The following is a 16,744-nucleotide window of genomic DNA, read 5'->3' as shown; positions in this document are numbered from 1 at the left end:
CTGACTTTGGAATGACTAATGACAAAAATGGAGAAGCCACTTACAATTTAGGTCTCTGACTCTATTGTACTAATTTGGATAATGACCCGATGTCTAATCTATCGTTCATGTTGTTTGTGTTATGGAAATCTTGTTTTGCACATTTTACCAAGCGAGTCGACTTTACCAAGCGAGTCGATTTGAATGACACGTGTGAACCCCTAACCAAAGTAATGGGTCTGTGACACTGTGATGTTCCTGCAGTGTCTCCAGGGGCGACAGATCGATTTCCGGTTAATTGCGACAGTCGCCTCCGGCCATGACTCAAATCCCCCTTCCCTCGGAGCCGGTGTGTCAGGGGCATTTTAGGATAACCTTTTAATTAACTGCCATTTAAAGAATGGAAAAGTAGCCGACGATTGTCTTCAGTCAATCAGTCAAGCACTTATCTTCAAATGGTAAATTATCGGTTGAACCGAGCTCATTGGTATTACTTAGCCACAGCTGTATGCATAAGCTAAAACACATTCATCTCTGCAGGCTGTTTTGCTCTTAACACAAGCTGCAGCAGACTTTTACACAGGAGAGTTTATGTATGCATCCATATTTACAGGTATGCTTAGGAATGTTTGTATGTATGAGGATAAATGTATTTATTATTTATGTATTTATAATGGGTCTTTGCTTGCCTCCTAGTTAGATGTTAGGAAATCAATGACAATTTAAGAAATTATGACAATTTGAACCTTCAGTGTCTGTCTGTCTGTCTCCCCCCCCCCCCACACACACACACACACTAACTCACTCTCTCTTACACAAACACTCACACACACACACACACACACACACACACCGATTGCTCTCTGTATCTGCCTCTATCCATTCCACACGACCGTCCCCCTCACAGACGTAGCAGATGTCAGTAGCCTGATCAGGAAGCACGTGCCCCAAGCTGTATTCCTGGAGGGCATTGGCCAAGAGCTGACCTACATCTTACCCTACGCGGGCGCCAAAGATGGCACCTTCGCCCAGCTCTTCAAAGAACTGGACCTGGAGATGGGCGAGTTGGGCATCACCAGCTACGGCATCTCAGACACCACTCTGGAGGAGGTAGAAAACACACACACACACACACACACACACACACACACACAAACATACACAACATACGCAGAAGTGCTACTAATTCTGATTATGCTACTATTAATCATCACCTGTTAGAAGATAATCAATGGTGAATGTTACCCTGGTATGGTGAATGTCTTTTTTGTTGTTATGTTTTCTAATAAGACTATCTGACGTTAAATCAAATGGGCATATGCTCAGGTTTTGAGAATGGCAAACTATCTGCTTCATTAGTATAAGTATTACTATAACATTCATAAGGTTAGTAAGTATGTATCTCTACCTCAATAGAAACGTAGGCAAAGGATCAGTCAGGGGGACTACTGAATGTTAAAGGATATATAAGCGGAATATGGGAAATAACCTACTGTTGTGTGTACTGTTGTGTGTTATTGAGTGATATTCTTATGGTGTTGATTCAGTGTGGCTCCTGGATAATAACAATAATGCTTGCAGTGGTTGACATTTCGATACAAGATGTTTTTTTTTTTTTTTTTTTTCTACTCTGATTCTGGCTTTTCTTTTTTTGCGGAATGGATATTAAATATTTTGTTTTGAAGTCGTGTTCTGCACATATCAATTTTGGGTTGTGATGGAAAGGTTAGAGGATGTTAATTGTGTTAGCGCTTTGTGATTATTTTTCTCTGTGTAGTGTTAATTCTTCTTCTTTTTCTTTCTGGAAGATCTTCCTCAAAGTAGCTGAGGATACTGGTGTGGATATGGAACCGCAAGGTAGCAAACACAAGCCCACACACATGCACATACACACGCACACACGCACACATACACACACACACGCCGAGCACGCACAAACACATACACACACACACACACACACACACACACACACGCACACGCGCGTGCACGCACACACTCACACACACAGATACAGGCACACAGTCAAACATGCACAGACACGCACACAAACACACATGTGCATAGACACACGTACAGGCACGCACACACACACACACAGACACATGTATGCATGCACGCAGACGCACACACACACACAGGCACATGTACACAGACACACACGCACACACATAGACACACACACACTACCTAAAAGTATTCTAATTGAGTTCAGTCTGCCTCAGCAAACTTGTCTTGCAGACACACACACACACACATACACTGGCACAAACACCCATGTGTCTACACTGACGTATTGTCATTGAACATTTGAACACAAACCAGTCAGGCTTTTTCAGTATGATGTATACGGTTTCCATGTCTTGCAGATAAAACTGAAAGTTTTGCACGCGACTGGAAGCAAAGTCCCCGAGAGTTGCGACGCAACAGCATTTCTGCTGCAAAGATCAGCACCGAGCACCAAGCCACCCCTCAAACAGGTGCGCACCAAGCCACCCCTCAAACAGGTAGGCACCAAACAGGTTCGGCTCCCGATCCCACTCTCTTCGCCTGGCTGCTAAACATCCAACCCCACGGACAACATACTTATTTCCATTTTTCGCATGACAAAGAAAATGACTGATCTCACTTTCCTCTTCCCTCTCTCTCTCTCCCTCTCTCTCTCTCTCTCTCTCACTCTCTCTCTTTCTCTCCCCCCTGTGTTCCCCGCCCTGTTCCCCTGCTCTGTCTCTCCCTTCTTTCTACCCTTTTCTCTCTCCCTTTCTCTCTTTTTTCCCTTATTTTGCTCTCTCTCTCTCTCTCTCTCTCTCACAGACGGCACTGGAGTGGAACGGAAGGGGAGGTTCACGAGTAAAGTAGAAGGTACATACAGAAGTGATGTGGCAGTGAGTTCAGCTGTGCGTTTGTGTGTGTGCGTGTGTGTGCGTGTGTGTGTGCGTGTGTGTGTGTGTGTGTGTGTGTGGGCGCGTGTGCGTTTGTGTGTGTGTGAGAGCGATGTGTCAGCTCCTGTTTTCCAAATCACACGCTCTACACCTTCACTGGTGTTCCCAAGCAGCCTTTTGATCCATAGAAATATCCTCAACACTGTCTACTTCCAAATACCTACCGACCTACCACACTGACACACACACACACACACACACACACACACACCACACACACACACACCAGACACTGACACCCACAGACACCACACACACAGTCTCTTTGTCTCTCTCTTTCTTTCTCTCTCACTATCTCCATCTAGCTTTCTTTCTCTCTCTCTCACACACAGGCTTGCTCACACACACACACCTTTTTTGTCCCACTCTGTTTGTCTTTATATGTTACTGTCATTCTCTCTCTCTCTCTCTCTTTCTCTCTCTCTTTCTCTCGCTCTCTCTCACACACACACACACACCTTTTTTGTCCCACTCTGTCTGTTTTTATATGTTACTGTCATTCTCTCTCTCTCTCTCTCTCTCTCTCACACACACACCCCCACACACACACACACACACACACACACACACACACACACACACACACACACGCACACATAATATCACAGACACCATATGATTGGTTTCATATTAATTGCCTTGGCAGGAAGCTGAGGCTTGTTCTGTACCAAGCAGTAATGGTGTTTGCCTTCATTAGCACTGCTGAAACTGATAAACAGGGAATCTGCAACATGAACTGTGTGTGAACCTCCTTGTTCCGGTTTAGTTGTCTGGGCTTTTGAATGAGTCTCACTGTCAGTTCTCTGCTGTGTTTGTGATTTTGAAATAAAAAAAAGCAGGGGAAATCTGCCATGTTTGGAATTGGTGAGATGCAGAATCGTTAGCATTCTCAGGAAGCAATCGCATCAGATGTCACATACTTCAGTACACAGCATTTGTATGTGTCAGAAGTGTAATGAGCATTTGTTATTAGACACGATCACTGCATCGCCTTATCTCACGTTGTCTTTCAATACTTCACTGTCAGATAATAAAATGGGCAGCCAGTCTGTTCTCAAAGTGAAGTGCTAAATTAGCATTTAGTTAGAGACCTTTTTTGTCTAAACTCTTTTCTTTTAAGAAGGAATGCCAGGCTTTTGTATGCCTGCTTAGAGAAATTAACTTTGTCTCTCTTGATATTAAGTCTCCTTATTAAAGTGATAATGCTGTTTACTTCTGAAGTTAGTAGGTATTACAATATTTAATTAACTCTAGCACAACTGATATAAATAGTACTAATTAACGGCTGTATTCTCCCATGAGCTTAAGTAAAAAATAACAAAAGAAACTTTTCAAACTACTCTTCCTCTGCCCTCAACTTAAGTTTGTGATTTGTGCGGCATGATAGCAGTTTCACACTTCGGGCGGAGCAACCCCAAAATCTTGCTTTTCAGCCATGCGCTTCCGAGGGCTGTATTACTGTAAGTCAAGCCAGCAGTAGGCCTAGTTCTAACATATATTATGTACAAATAACCTTGCAAAATCACTATGTTTGATTGTCAAGTTTTGGTTTTAAGCTACTGAAATAGCATTAGTTATAATGTTATGTGATGATAGGCTGCATTGTTAAAACAGCAAAAAAAAAAAATCTTGTGATATAATTAGTTCAATTACAGTTAAACTCAGAAATGTGAATGAAAGACAGAGTAGAGTTGGCCGAGTGCAGAGACGGTGCCCATGAGTATTCCTACCTCGTTTGGATGTACTGGAGCTTACCGACGCTCAGTGCATCCAGCCATTTCGACTTGACCGTGAAGACCATAATCCACTACTCTTGTGCAGACGCCTGGATGAATAACTTTCAAGCCAGAGTAATCAACCACATTCTCTACTGGTCCTCATCAAATAAACCAATTACTGTTCTGTCTGTCCCTGCATCTGGCTCCTTTCAGAGCGTGGCTGATATGATGCCCATATCTTAAGTCTGTTTCAGTCATCGGTAGGAAGGTGTTTGATTACTTGATTTTTGAGTGGTTAATAATAGGTTACGCAACACGATCTCCAGCTGGGATATTGACAATGTGCATTCTGATGTAGCCTACCTTCTCTTTAGCAGTGAGTTTTTAAATCATGAATCTCAACACCTCAAACGCGTCTTTCTAAATTGGCTTCGCAAATGTGTCATTTGGTTAATTTACGTCTTTGTTAGGTGTATGTGATAGATAGAAACAAATGTTTTCCTTCGAGGTTAATCATATTACACGATTTCCCTACACATTTCCCCCACAGCCTAAAGAAATCGGCGTTGTGACAGTTTACTTCTACTTTAGATAAATCACGCCTTTTTCATAAGCCCGCCTTCCCTCGTGTAACTGAAATGTGCGTTACCGGAAGTGCGGAAAAAAAGACTTTAGCATGAATGGGAGAATATGACCCTAAGTTATTAAGTATTAGGTACAGGGTATAAGGACACTTTGTGTACGGTGGGGTCGAGTCTTCTTTTGCCCCTGTAATGGTGTGTGAATTGATAAAAAGTGAAAGTATGACATAACTGAAGTGCGGATTGGCCAACAGTTTTGGTGTATGCTGTCGAATGTTTGCATGTTCATGCTTGTGTGATGTCTCGATAGTATGCATCATGGTACCTTAGTGGCAATTGGTTTTTGCTGCTGTAACAATCTGTGAATTGATGAAATGTGTAGATTTTCCAACAGCTTGGTGTGTTGTAGGGGCTGTTTTCAGTGCGCATTGTCTGTTTTGATGCTCTGATAGCATTTAGTGCCAGACTGAGAGAGGGCCATCCATTAATATATAGACTGGCCGGCACTCTGGTCTATGGAGCGCATTGTATGCGTTGTGCATCTCTGAGTGTGTGTGTGTGCGCCCTGATAGTGTTATAGTACCTTAATGCTCTTAATATAAATAATGAACACAGTTTGGACCACATGTATGTCCTGTTTTAACCTTTTATCAGTTCATGTAACATTACAAAGACAGAAAGACTGGACTCCTGTATAATATTAAGAGTATTGTCAAGTCAAGCCACATTTATGAGTGCTTTGCAGTCAAAGTGCTTTCCAGTCGAAGTTAATCAATTTACAATAAAAATCAACAAGAATAGTAGAATATAATAGGAGACAAAAAGGACTAAAGGGACTGAAAACATATAAAACACATAAAATATGTAGGACATATGAAAGCAATTAAAATGGCAGAATAGAAGAGAAAAGATAGATGAGCGAACACTAAAACTAATAGGTGAAAGGAAATGGTTAGGAAAAATAACAATGAACGTTAGCAGGCAACATCTCAAAGTGATCAAAAGAATAAGCCAAGAGAATAATAAATACAAATGTAAAATCATGAATATGGATAGAAGAACGGAATAAAACCATAAAAACACATAAAAACAAATTAAGAGTGAACTCGACCAGAAAACCAAAGCGTATCAGCGTGACTAAAAGCACAAATAAAAGTCTGACAAGGCTAAGTGCTAAAAGAATGCATTAAAAAGTTAAAATCCAAGGAAAGCCAGTGTATAAAAGTGGGGTTTCAGTTGTGTTTTAAAAGTCTTCAAGCAGGCAGCAGATCTAACATAAAATGTTAGACTCTTCCATAATTCGCCACCAATGTAAAAGCCCTACCACCTTTTGATTTAAAATGAATCCATGGTAAAAACAAGTAATTGCTCATTGGATGACCGTAAAGTCCTTGATGGATTTTAAAGGGGTCAGGAGATTACACATATAGGCTGGAGCCAGTCCATTCACAACCAAAAGCAATAAATGAAACAAACAATGAAATCTTAAAATCAATCCTAACCTTACTGGGAGCAAATGTTGTTCTGCTAAAACTGCTGTAAAGTGGTCAAACTTCTTGGTCTAGTTGCCGCATTTTGGACCACCAACTTATGAAGTGATGCTTGGCTTCTCCCTGAGTGTTGTTTGTTCGCTGTCTCACTCCAAAGATAGCCAGTTTCCACCAGTTTTGGTATCCACTTGTTCTCGATGTTTCAGTGACCCAGTAAATCCACTGAGCGAGGGATTGGCCCACCCAGCTTCAGCTGACAGCACCTGCTATTCCCAGGCGGTCTCCCATCCAAGTACTAACCCGGTCCGACACTACTTAGCTTATGAGATCGGGCGTGCTCAGTGTGGTATGGCTGTAAGGCCAATCTCCCTGAGTATAGTGCATTGCAATAGTCCAGTCTGGATGATATGAAAGCATGATCCACCTTCTCACAATCTTTTTGGGACAGGACATGTCTTACATTAGCAATTGCTCTCAGCTGTTTAAATAAAGCACTAACAACTGAATTTATCTGTCTGTCCATTTTAGATTTCATTTAAAAACACCCTAAGATTTTTTACTATAGGCGTTTGGTAAGGTGTGAGTGGACCAAGCAAAGTGCTAATGTCAGTGGAATCAAAATTCTAACCTCTGTCTTATTTTTATTAAGTTTGAAGAAGCTTTTACCAATCCAGAGTTTAATGTAGGCAGTAAAAAAAATAGGTTGTAAATGTCCTTGACCAGAATTAAGAGGAAAATGTATTTGAGTATCATCAGCATAGCAGTGATGGTAGATCCCATGCTTTCTGAATATCTGGCCAAGAGGCAATAAATAAGGTGTATAATATAAAAATAAAATATATATTATATTATATTATAAATTATGAAGAAAGAGAATCTTAAAGAGAAAGGGTCCACCATCATCACTGGCTGGAGACTCATCAGTACTTTTTTTTATTATTATTAGTATATGTACTAAGTGAAATTGCTATAGAAGTAGCTATGGAAACGTAATATAATGTGGAGACAGCTCCTTTTTGCTTTTGTAATGGTCGATGAAATGATGAAAGGTCAGAAATACAATAGAAATGAAATATGTTCAACAGCTTGGTGTATTTTGGACGTTCTTTACACCTTTGCTCTGATAGCATGTAGCATCCGTGTAGAGTTGATGACACTGTTTTCCCCCTGTGCTCTGATAGCATGTAGCATTCGTGTAGAGTTGATGACACTGTTTCCCCCCTGTGCTCTGATAGCATTTAGCATCCGTGTAGAGTTGATGACACTGTTTCCCCCCTGTGCTCTGATAGCATGTAGCTTCCGTGTAGAGTTGATGACACTGTTTTCCCCCTGTGCCGGACGATAGCATGTAGCATCCGTGTAGAGTTGATGACACTGTTTCCCCCCTGTGCTAGACTGGGAGAGGGGCCTCAGTATGAACGGGAAAGGCTCCTCCGTCATCACCGGCTTGAGACTCATCAGACGGCAGTTCCTGGCTCTCTTCATCAAGCGCTTCCACCACGCCAGACGCAGCCGCAAAGGACTCATTGCTCAGGTACGCAACCACTGCGCAACAGAACAATTAACCCTGTCACAGCTCGTAAAGGACTCATCACTCAGGTATGGAAATGCTACGCGGCGCCACTCAAAAGAACAACTAGCCCTGTTACAGTTTGGGCACCTCCCTATGTTTTATACACTGTAAAACCTGATAAGTTAGTGTAACTCCAGTAATTGTTGAAACCCATTACAGGGAGGGAGGGACACAACTCTAGAACTCTACAACAGAACTTTAGAACTCTACAACACAACTCTAGAACTCTACAACAGTAGTTTTTCAGGATGGCCTTTGAATGGCACAAGCATGGTTAATATCAAGCAGCATCTAAGAAATCAGTGTGAAGGTGAGGTTAATTAAGATTCCTGACCACAAAAAAAAGAGTAGTTATATTCTACTTCAAATATCAAACACCTCACAATCAACAATGACCAAAGAAGTACTGTTCGAAAACTTTCTAAATTGCTGGAGATTTTGTATTTAATTCTGGTCTCGCTTTCACTGTGATGGGTTTTTAATGCAGACCTCCCCTGTAAATATTGACCAGTGTGTCATCAGCCAAAGTCTATTGGGGTGTCTGTATTCTGCTCAGTTTATGCAACAAACATGTCTCCTACCTATGAGTCTTCCTAGGAGAAGCAGTAGTGTGTGTGTGAGTGTGTGAGTGTGTGTGTGTGTGTGTGTGTGTGTGTGTGTGTGTGTGTGTGTGTGTGTGTGTGTGTGTGTGTGTGTTCTTGTCTGGCTTTGCAGCAGAAACAGTCCTTGGATTCTGCATCTTAATGCCGGTACCCACTGCTATGCCACGCAGGTTGTTCAACATAGTGATGTCATACCAAACAGGCCCCTCAAAACAAAATTCAAGTGTATGTTATTCAACATCAATGCCAAACACTCATGAACCTAGAAAGTCAAATATTTCGTGTAACGCAACAGAAGTATCTGCACTTATTTGATGCTCTGCTTTGCGAAGGGAGACACGTCTGTTGTGGCGTATACGGTGTTCTGTGTTGGCTAGATAACAAAGCTGAAGTTCCTAGAGGAGTTTTTTAGAGTTCATAGAGGACAAACTCAGAATGCACGATCAGTTTCTTACCAGTCAACAATGTATCTTATCTCTAGCTGCTTTGGTTTCCAAGGAGATGAGTCCTTTAGAAACTTGAACAGAGCCCTTTGCAAACCTTCAGACTCATAACGGTTAATTCTTTCAAAGCTAGCAGAAAAGAAGAGGCTGGCAATGTGCATGCACTCAGTCGTCAGCTGTCGTGGCATCATTAAGATATCAATTCAAGCTTTCTGTCTGAAATCAATTCATCAATTGTTTCTTCAATAAGACATTTGTCACAAATTAATTAATTTGCTTTTGCCAAAAGTCAATTTGTAATTACCTTGTGAAATATCACACCATGATAGTCAAGGCTCTGCAGTGAACACATGTAATTAAAAAAAAGAAGAATGCTTTCTCAGTGTGTGTGTGTGTGTGTGTGTGTGTGTGTGTGTGTGTGTGTGCGTGTGTGTGCGTGTGTGTGTGTGTGTGCATTTGTGCGCGTGTGTGTCAGTGATGGTTGTATGTGTGCTACCTTGCTAATCCCGTGCTATTGTGTTATTCTGGGGCTTTGCATAGCTCTGTGTGCTGTAGTGTTTCATTACACTGCAATCAGAGCAATCAATCTCTTTTAATATGTGACACACACACACACACACACCTAGGTCTTTTCCTTTCCATTCAGGTTGTGACCGTTAGACTCGGCGAACAGTCTTTGTCAGTGGATGTGATTTTGATGAAGTAATCTCCTCAAATCGTAAGTGTGTGTGTGTGTGTGTGTGTGTGTGTGTGTGTGTGTGTGTGTGTGTGTGTGTGTGTGTGTGTGTGTGTGTGTGTGTGTGTAACAGAGCCATGCACACATCAACATTACACCCACGTATAGAAAACACACACACACCTACTGCACACACAGAGACTGAGCCATGCACATGTGATCACCCTCTCTCTTACACAACAAATCTCTCCAAAAGGTACTGAATTTACAGTAATGCCTTGGCAGCAGAGATGCCCAGTAGCCAGCAGTCTGACTAGTTACCAGTCATCAGGGGTGGTCCCGCCGTCAGGGGCGTCCATACTCAGTCTAGTGGTGTAGTTATTCTGATGAGTAGAAGAGGCGTCCATACTCAATCTAGTGGTGTAGTTATTCTAAAATGACTAAATGTAAATGTAAATGTAACCTAGAGAGTGAGAGAAGGGAGAGCAGTTACTCCCTCCAGTCCAGTGGATGAGAGAGATGATGGCGTCATCAGAGGCGTCCATACTCAGTCTAGTGGTGTAGTTATTCTAACCCAGAGAGTGAGGTCCATACTCAGTCTAGTGGCGTAGTTATTCTAACCCTGAGAGTGAGAGCAGTTACTCCCTCCAGTCCAGTGGATGAGAGAGATGATGGCGCCATCAGAGGCGTCCATACACAGTCTAGTGGTGTAGTTATTCTAACCCAGAGAGTGAGGTCCATACTCAGTCTAGTGGCGTAGTTATTCTAACCCAGAGAGTGAGAGTAGTTACTCCCTCCAGTCTAGTGGATGAGAGTGCTAATGGGTAGAAGAGGCGTCCATACTCAGTCCAGTGGATGAGAGTGCTGATGGGTAGAAGAGGCCAAATGGCTGCCGAGCTGCTCCGTGAACGAGCCATCTGCCACGGTCGAGGGCACACCGCAGCCCATTGCCACCCACTCGCCCGCCACTTTTTATTTTACGGCTTCTGCCGAAACTAATATGCCTGTTCTGTGTGTTTTGCTTTAATCATTTTATGACTTTAATTGGCTGCAGAGAATAAATAAATATATAAATAAATTTAACAAATCTCCACAGCTAAGTGCCCATGAGAAGAATACAAGTCCCTGAGCCGCAGTTAAGCTTTCACCGGAGTTTTCCAATCCTCCTCTTTTAGTGCCGTTTCCAAAGTGCCGTGTTTGGCTCCCAGGCATGTTCACTAATGTCCTTGCCTGCATTACCTTGAAGGCAAAGCCAACTGTAGCATTTAAGAATGAAAACAGGAAACAGAACAAAAAGAAAAAGAAAAAACGAGGAAAAGCGATAGAGAGGGGCAAATACTTTGCGTTGGACTTATTTTTTTCCAAATACTTGCTTTGGCGTGACAAGTACGTACAGGTGAATTGGACATATTTCATACTGAGCAGTGCACCTTCATTCACTGTGAGATATGTAGAAGCGGAGCGAAATATATTTTAATAATAATTCTCTCAGTCGTCATCATGTAATGAAACAGAAACTGTCAGCTGAGTGTTTCTGTTGCTTTGAAGAAGAGACTCCTCCCGTTAATGAATTTGGACTGTCACTCCTAGCCCTGTCTAATAAGGAGATATCTCCACTGTCCCTTTTATTTTTCATGAAATTCAACATAGTAGTCATAGTAGTTCTCTTGCTTAATGTTTTATACCCTCCTTCCTGCAGTTCCTTGGGCTAAAAACTAGTCTCCAACAGGACTGTGTTGGTAGACACCATAATCAGTATACAGTTACAATTAAGCGAACAAACTCAGGCAAATCCTCATCATAATGGCATTCAAATCAGTACCCACAAATAACTGCTTGACATTTAAGTGTGAATAATTACTCTCTGCATCTCTGTGTTGAAGGATTGAAACACACACACACACACGGGCGAGCGCGCGTTGGTGTTCATATATATGTCTGTAGGAGAGAGGAGGCACCCGTTGTGTTTCAATCGATTTAATGATGTCTGATCTTTGCATACATGTCCATGACCATGAACACAGATCACAGACAGGTTCTTAAAGCAGCAGCAGCAGTAGGGAGTTTTTGTCAAAAATGAGCAGTCTGACTACTGAAAAAGCATACAAAAACCTTCCAAACACCAACAGCAGCACAGTTGGCACTGATAAAGGGTTTGAGTTGGCGAAGTTGTGCTTTGACTATTTTTGTTGCATTTTGTGGGGTGGTCCGACTCGGACCACAGAACTATGTAGAGCATAGCCTAGGCGGCTATTGAGAAAGACACGTGTGTTTCTCTGCCCTTCACATGACCATATACCATTTTAAGACGATATCAATACTAGTTCCCTTTAATATCACACTTGGAGGAGTGGAGGACTGCGGCGGGGTTCTCGTGTTTCTAACGTGTTCTCTGTGTGTGTGACAGGTTGTCTTGCCAGCTGCGTTTGTGTGCCTCGCACTCATCTTCTCCCTCATCGTTCCTCCGTTCCGTGAATACCCTAGCCTAGACCTGCAGCCTTGGATGTACGGTGCCCCACAGAACACCTTCATCAGGTAACTCAGACGCTTTTGGAGGACCATCTCCCTATTCCTTCACTTTATTTTCAACTGACAATTATTTCAACTGTTTCAATTTTTTCAATTGTTTCAATTATGTCAATTGTTCCCAACTATTCCCATCGTTGTATCGATAAGTATAGGCACGATGACCCAAAGCCTACCTCAACCATAGCCACAGGTGCATCCGCTAACAAACGTATCGATTCATTGCATACTAACTGCATAGTTTCTCAGGATATGTGATATAAAGTAGGGCCCTAAGCACACATTGAAGAGTTTGAGCAGAGTTTGAGCAGTTTGAGTTTTAAAGCAGTTGAATATCTCTATAATAGTTTATTTTAGCTACAACTTAATTTTTTTTTCTTTTAACTTAAATATAATAGTTTATTTTAGCTACAACTTTACTATTTGTTTTACTTTTTACCTACACCACCCCAGGAACAACAAACAATAGCTATGGAACTGACTGTAATGATAAGTGAAATATTACCCCCAACCACTAGGTGGCTACACCTGTGATCTGGAGACAGTACATTGAGCCAATGCAAAGCCATGCATGTTTAATGTGCTCACCGAGTTTATTAAATAAAAGCACTAGTTCATCAAGTTCAGTTTCTGCTTAAGTAGTAACATTACACTGACCGTATGGACTATGCCTCAGTAGGCCACAGAAGGAGTCTTATATAGCTAGAGCCGTTGTGGTTATTTGCTTGTGATTGTTTGCAGTTAAATTCCATGATTGCTTTCAATAATGTATACTAATCTAGCAAGAGGGGCATTTGGCTTGCAGTCCTAGTTTGAAATTGTAATTCTAGTAAGCACCACTGACTCGTGGTCGCTCAGAAGTCTGCGGGAGATCAATCAGCGGTCGTAGCCAAATGCTGGGCTATATTCTCGCTAACATGTGGCAAATGACCATAATGTCACTGCCCACGCTGCCAGACCCACGGAACAGAACATTTAAGAGTTTTAAAACTTCGCCCTACGAACACTCATCCCACAGATCTGTCACAGACGACTCATTCTCTGCGCCCACGCCACACCACACCACGCCACGCCACACCACACCACACACCCCCGGCTCGTGTTTTTAAAAGTTTGGCTCTTGTTGGGAGGTGGTGCGCCATGGTGGAGAGGTTCCAGTGGCAGGTGGCGTGAAGTGATGGACATCAGAAGTTCCATATCTCACTCCGCACTTTGGGACAAACGAAGAGGAAGAGGAAGAGGAAGAACTCGAGTGTACTTTGCGAGCCGAGACAAGAGTGACTGATGGGGAGGTGGCAGATGCCCTCCGACACACACACACGCGCACACACACACACACACACACACACACACACAAACACACAGTATCCCTCCTACTCACTAACACACACTTATATATGCAGAAATGCATGTGTGACACACACACAAAGATATGCATGTGTGACACAAACACACAAAGATAAACAAACTCACATACACTTGTGGGTGTACACACAGACACACACACACACACACACACACACACACACACACACACACACACACACACACACAGTACGGATACATTTAACTGAACCAGATAATGAGCCTGAAGCAGTCCCACACATGGCGACTCAGCTCGACTCCGTGTTCAGTGCCGGATCTGTCACAGCAGTCTCGACTCCACAGCCTCGACTCCACAGTCTCGACTCCACAGTCTCGACTCCACATCCTCTCCGACTCCTCCTGTTACCCCACATCGCGCTGATGTGTGGAGCTCTTCATAGAACGCACATCTGCCCTCACTTAGGCTATCACTTTACAGCACTTCAGACACCAACATAAATAACCAGACAGGCTGCGGAGGAGACAGTTCCAGACAGTCAGGGGAAACATGGTGGTGGGCTTCATAGTGCCATGACCCTAGGATTGGACTGCACAAGCTGTCATATTCATTTCATGTAATGTTGCCTTTCGTCTTCTTATCTTGCCCTTTAATTGTATTTTTAATCTTTTCTTATTATTAGTAATTAGCTGTTATGTTGGGTGTCTGCCTTGTGTCATATCTCCTAATGGTGTGTTGGCGAGGGTGTGTTGACTGTGTAGTCTGCGTGTCAGGCCCACGCTAGCTCAGTACTGTAGGCACTGTCAACCGCAAAGCAATTTATTGAGCTCTCTGCATTTCTTCTCTCTCTCTCTATCTCTCTCTCTTTCTCTGCATTCTCTAGCTCTCTCTATCTCTCTCCCTCTCTCTCACTCTCTCTCTCTCTCTCTATCTCTCTCTCTTTCTCTGCATTCTCTCTCTCTCTCGCTCTCTGCATTGTATCTCTCTCTCCCTGCATTCTCTAGCTCTCTCTATCTCTCTCTCTTTCTCTGCATTCTCTAGCTCTCTCTATCTCTCTCCCTCTCTCTCTCCCCCCTCCTTCTCTCCCTCTCTCTCTCTGCATTCTCTCTCTCTCTCCCTCCCTCTCTCTCTCTCTCTCTCTCTCTCTGTTCGCCTCTTAGTCCCCTCTCTCTGTTCCTTACTCTGATTCATATTCTGAACCGGCCAGGCCATCTATCCAAAGGAGATCATTGTGTTGTAATAGATCGATCCCGTTGGACATTTTAAATAGACTATCAGGCCAAAGCATGTTGCTATGGAAATCACAGGTATTCCAAGGCCAGAAAAAGGAAAGAAAATCCATCATATAGGATTGATGTCCTCTTGTCTAATGCAGCAACGCAGAATAAATTAAGGAAGCAAAGCCAAAGATATACTCTGACCTGCAAATACAGAAACTACTTTTTTTTTGCAGGTAGCGTCTCAAGGGCAAGTCTTTACAATGTGTTATAGGGCTTCTTCTTCTTCGTCGATTCCTAGGGGATGTTCTCCCCTTTTTGTTCTTTGTGTTGCCTGCGATGGTCTGGGATCAGTTTTGCTTCATTACGCCGCCTCTGTTAATTACTTTCAGCATATGCATTTTTTCAGAGTCACTTTAGAATGAGTAAAGGCTTGCGGGTGAGTGCGTACCAAAGAAATTCTAAATGACCCTAACGAGAACTCTCTACAAGACTAGTCTCTTTGTTATCATACTTATATTTTAACTACACATTATGTGTAATAGTGTACTTACAATGCATTGATGTATCAACACTTTTTATGCAGATGTTGTAGTCTTAGGCTATATGTAGAGGGTAGCCAATTAGAGTGCTGTAATCCATAGATAATTAATGCCCTGCTCTTCCTCTCATAGTGTAATTACAATGAACAAAGGGCACTGCAGTGAAGCGGGGAACTGAAAGGTATGCTAAGTACTTTTCAGTTGGAGTGAAACTGAAGTCAAAGTCAAATTTGCTCGTCTGTCTTTCCTCATGCTGACGGCTCCTCTGATATGATCAATTTAGCCACTCATTGGTATTCAGTCTGGCAAGCAGGTAAGTTTCTTTTTTTCCATCAGATATATCTGAAGGAAATGTATGAGCACACACACACACGCATAGACAATACACACACACACACGCACACACGCACACACAGCTCCTCACTTGAAAGATTTAACGCAACCTGCCAAGGACGCTGCCTCTTCATATCGCAGAAGATGTAGTGCACTGTGACCTGGCAGGGAAGCCATATTTAATATGATTGTTTCGTTGTCATATGCAAGACAGATACCTCAACCACTCCTCCATCAGAGAGAAAGGTCAGAAAACTACAAATCTAGCTTAAAGCAGCCTTCTTTTTTTCAAATTATAACACGTTTCAAATTATAACAAGCAGTTAGTACAGTCAGTTATTTTTTTGCCACAACTAGGAAGTTAAGTTTGAAAATGTCTTGTTTTGTTTTGTTTTTATGAAAAGAGGTAAAGGAAAACATATCACGAGAGATGTGTTAAAATGCCGGTGCTAAGCACCCTCTTTCCTTGCCCCCCTTAGAGGCATCCTAGCTAAAGTGTTTGAATCGGATGAAAATTCTCTCCATCTCACAATCTACGACTCCGATCAAACCTGCTCTCGGCACTCCGCCTTCAACTCAGGTGTCCTCAAGAGTTCGATGCCATTTAACTGCACCACTAAGGTGTGTGTGTGTGTGTGAGAGTGAGTGTGAGTGTGAGTGTGAGTGTGAGTGTGAGTGTGAGTGTGAGTGTGAGTGTGAGTGTGTGTGTGTGTGTGTGTGTGTGTGTGTGTGTGTGTGTGTGTGTGTGTGTGTGTGAGCAGGGGAGAATGTAGAACATGAGCCCAGGGTGTGACTGTG

The 16,744-nt window shown here is 42.6% G+C and overlaps 1 protein-coding gene across 4 annotated transcripts in view; it reads left to right on the top strand.

Annotated features, from left to right (window-relative positions):
* Positions 1–16,744, top strand: part of LOC105903072 (phospholipid-transporting ATPase ABCA1-like) — a 221,849-nt gene that overhangs the window by 102,970 nt on the left and 102,135 nt on the right. For 3 of the 4 annotated variants that reach the window (XM_031585405.2, XM_031585401.2, XM_031585403.2), the window contains 6 exons: positions 887–1,089; positions 1,788–1,836; positions 2,349–2,486; positions 2,794–2,841; positions 8,105–8,244; positions 12,412–12,539. In XM_031585405.2, coding sequence (XP_031441265.1) covers positions 887–1,089; positions 1,788–1,836; positions 2,349–2,486; positions 2,794–2,841; positions 8,105–8,244; positions 12,412–12,539 — 706 coding nt within the window. The remainder of the gene's footprint in view (positions 1–886; positions 1,090–1,787; positions 1,837–2,348; positions 2,487–2,793; positions 2,842–8,104; positions 8,245–12,411; positions 12,540–16,744) is intronic. The other variant, XM_031585404.2, reaches the window with a different exon arrangement.

The sequence above is a fragment of the Clupea harengus genome, chromosome 18 (genome assembly GCF_900700415.2).
Source record: "Clupea harengus chromosome 18, Ch_v2.0.2, whole genome shotgun sequence".
In the NCBI taxonomy this organism is placed as follows: domain Eukaryota; kingdom Metazoa; phylum Chordata; class Actinopteri; order Clupeiformes; family Clupeidae; genus Clupea; species Clupea harengus.
This window is presented reverse-complemented; position numbering and strand designations above follow the sequence as displayed.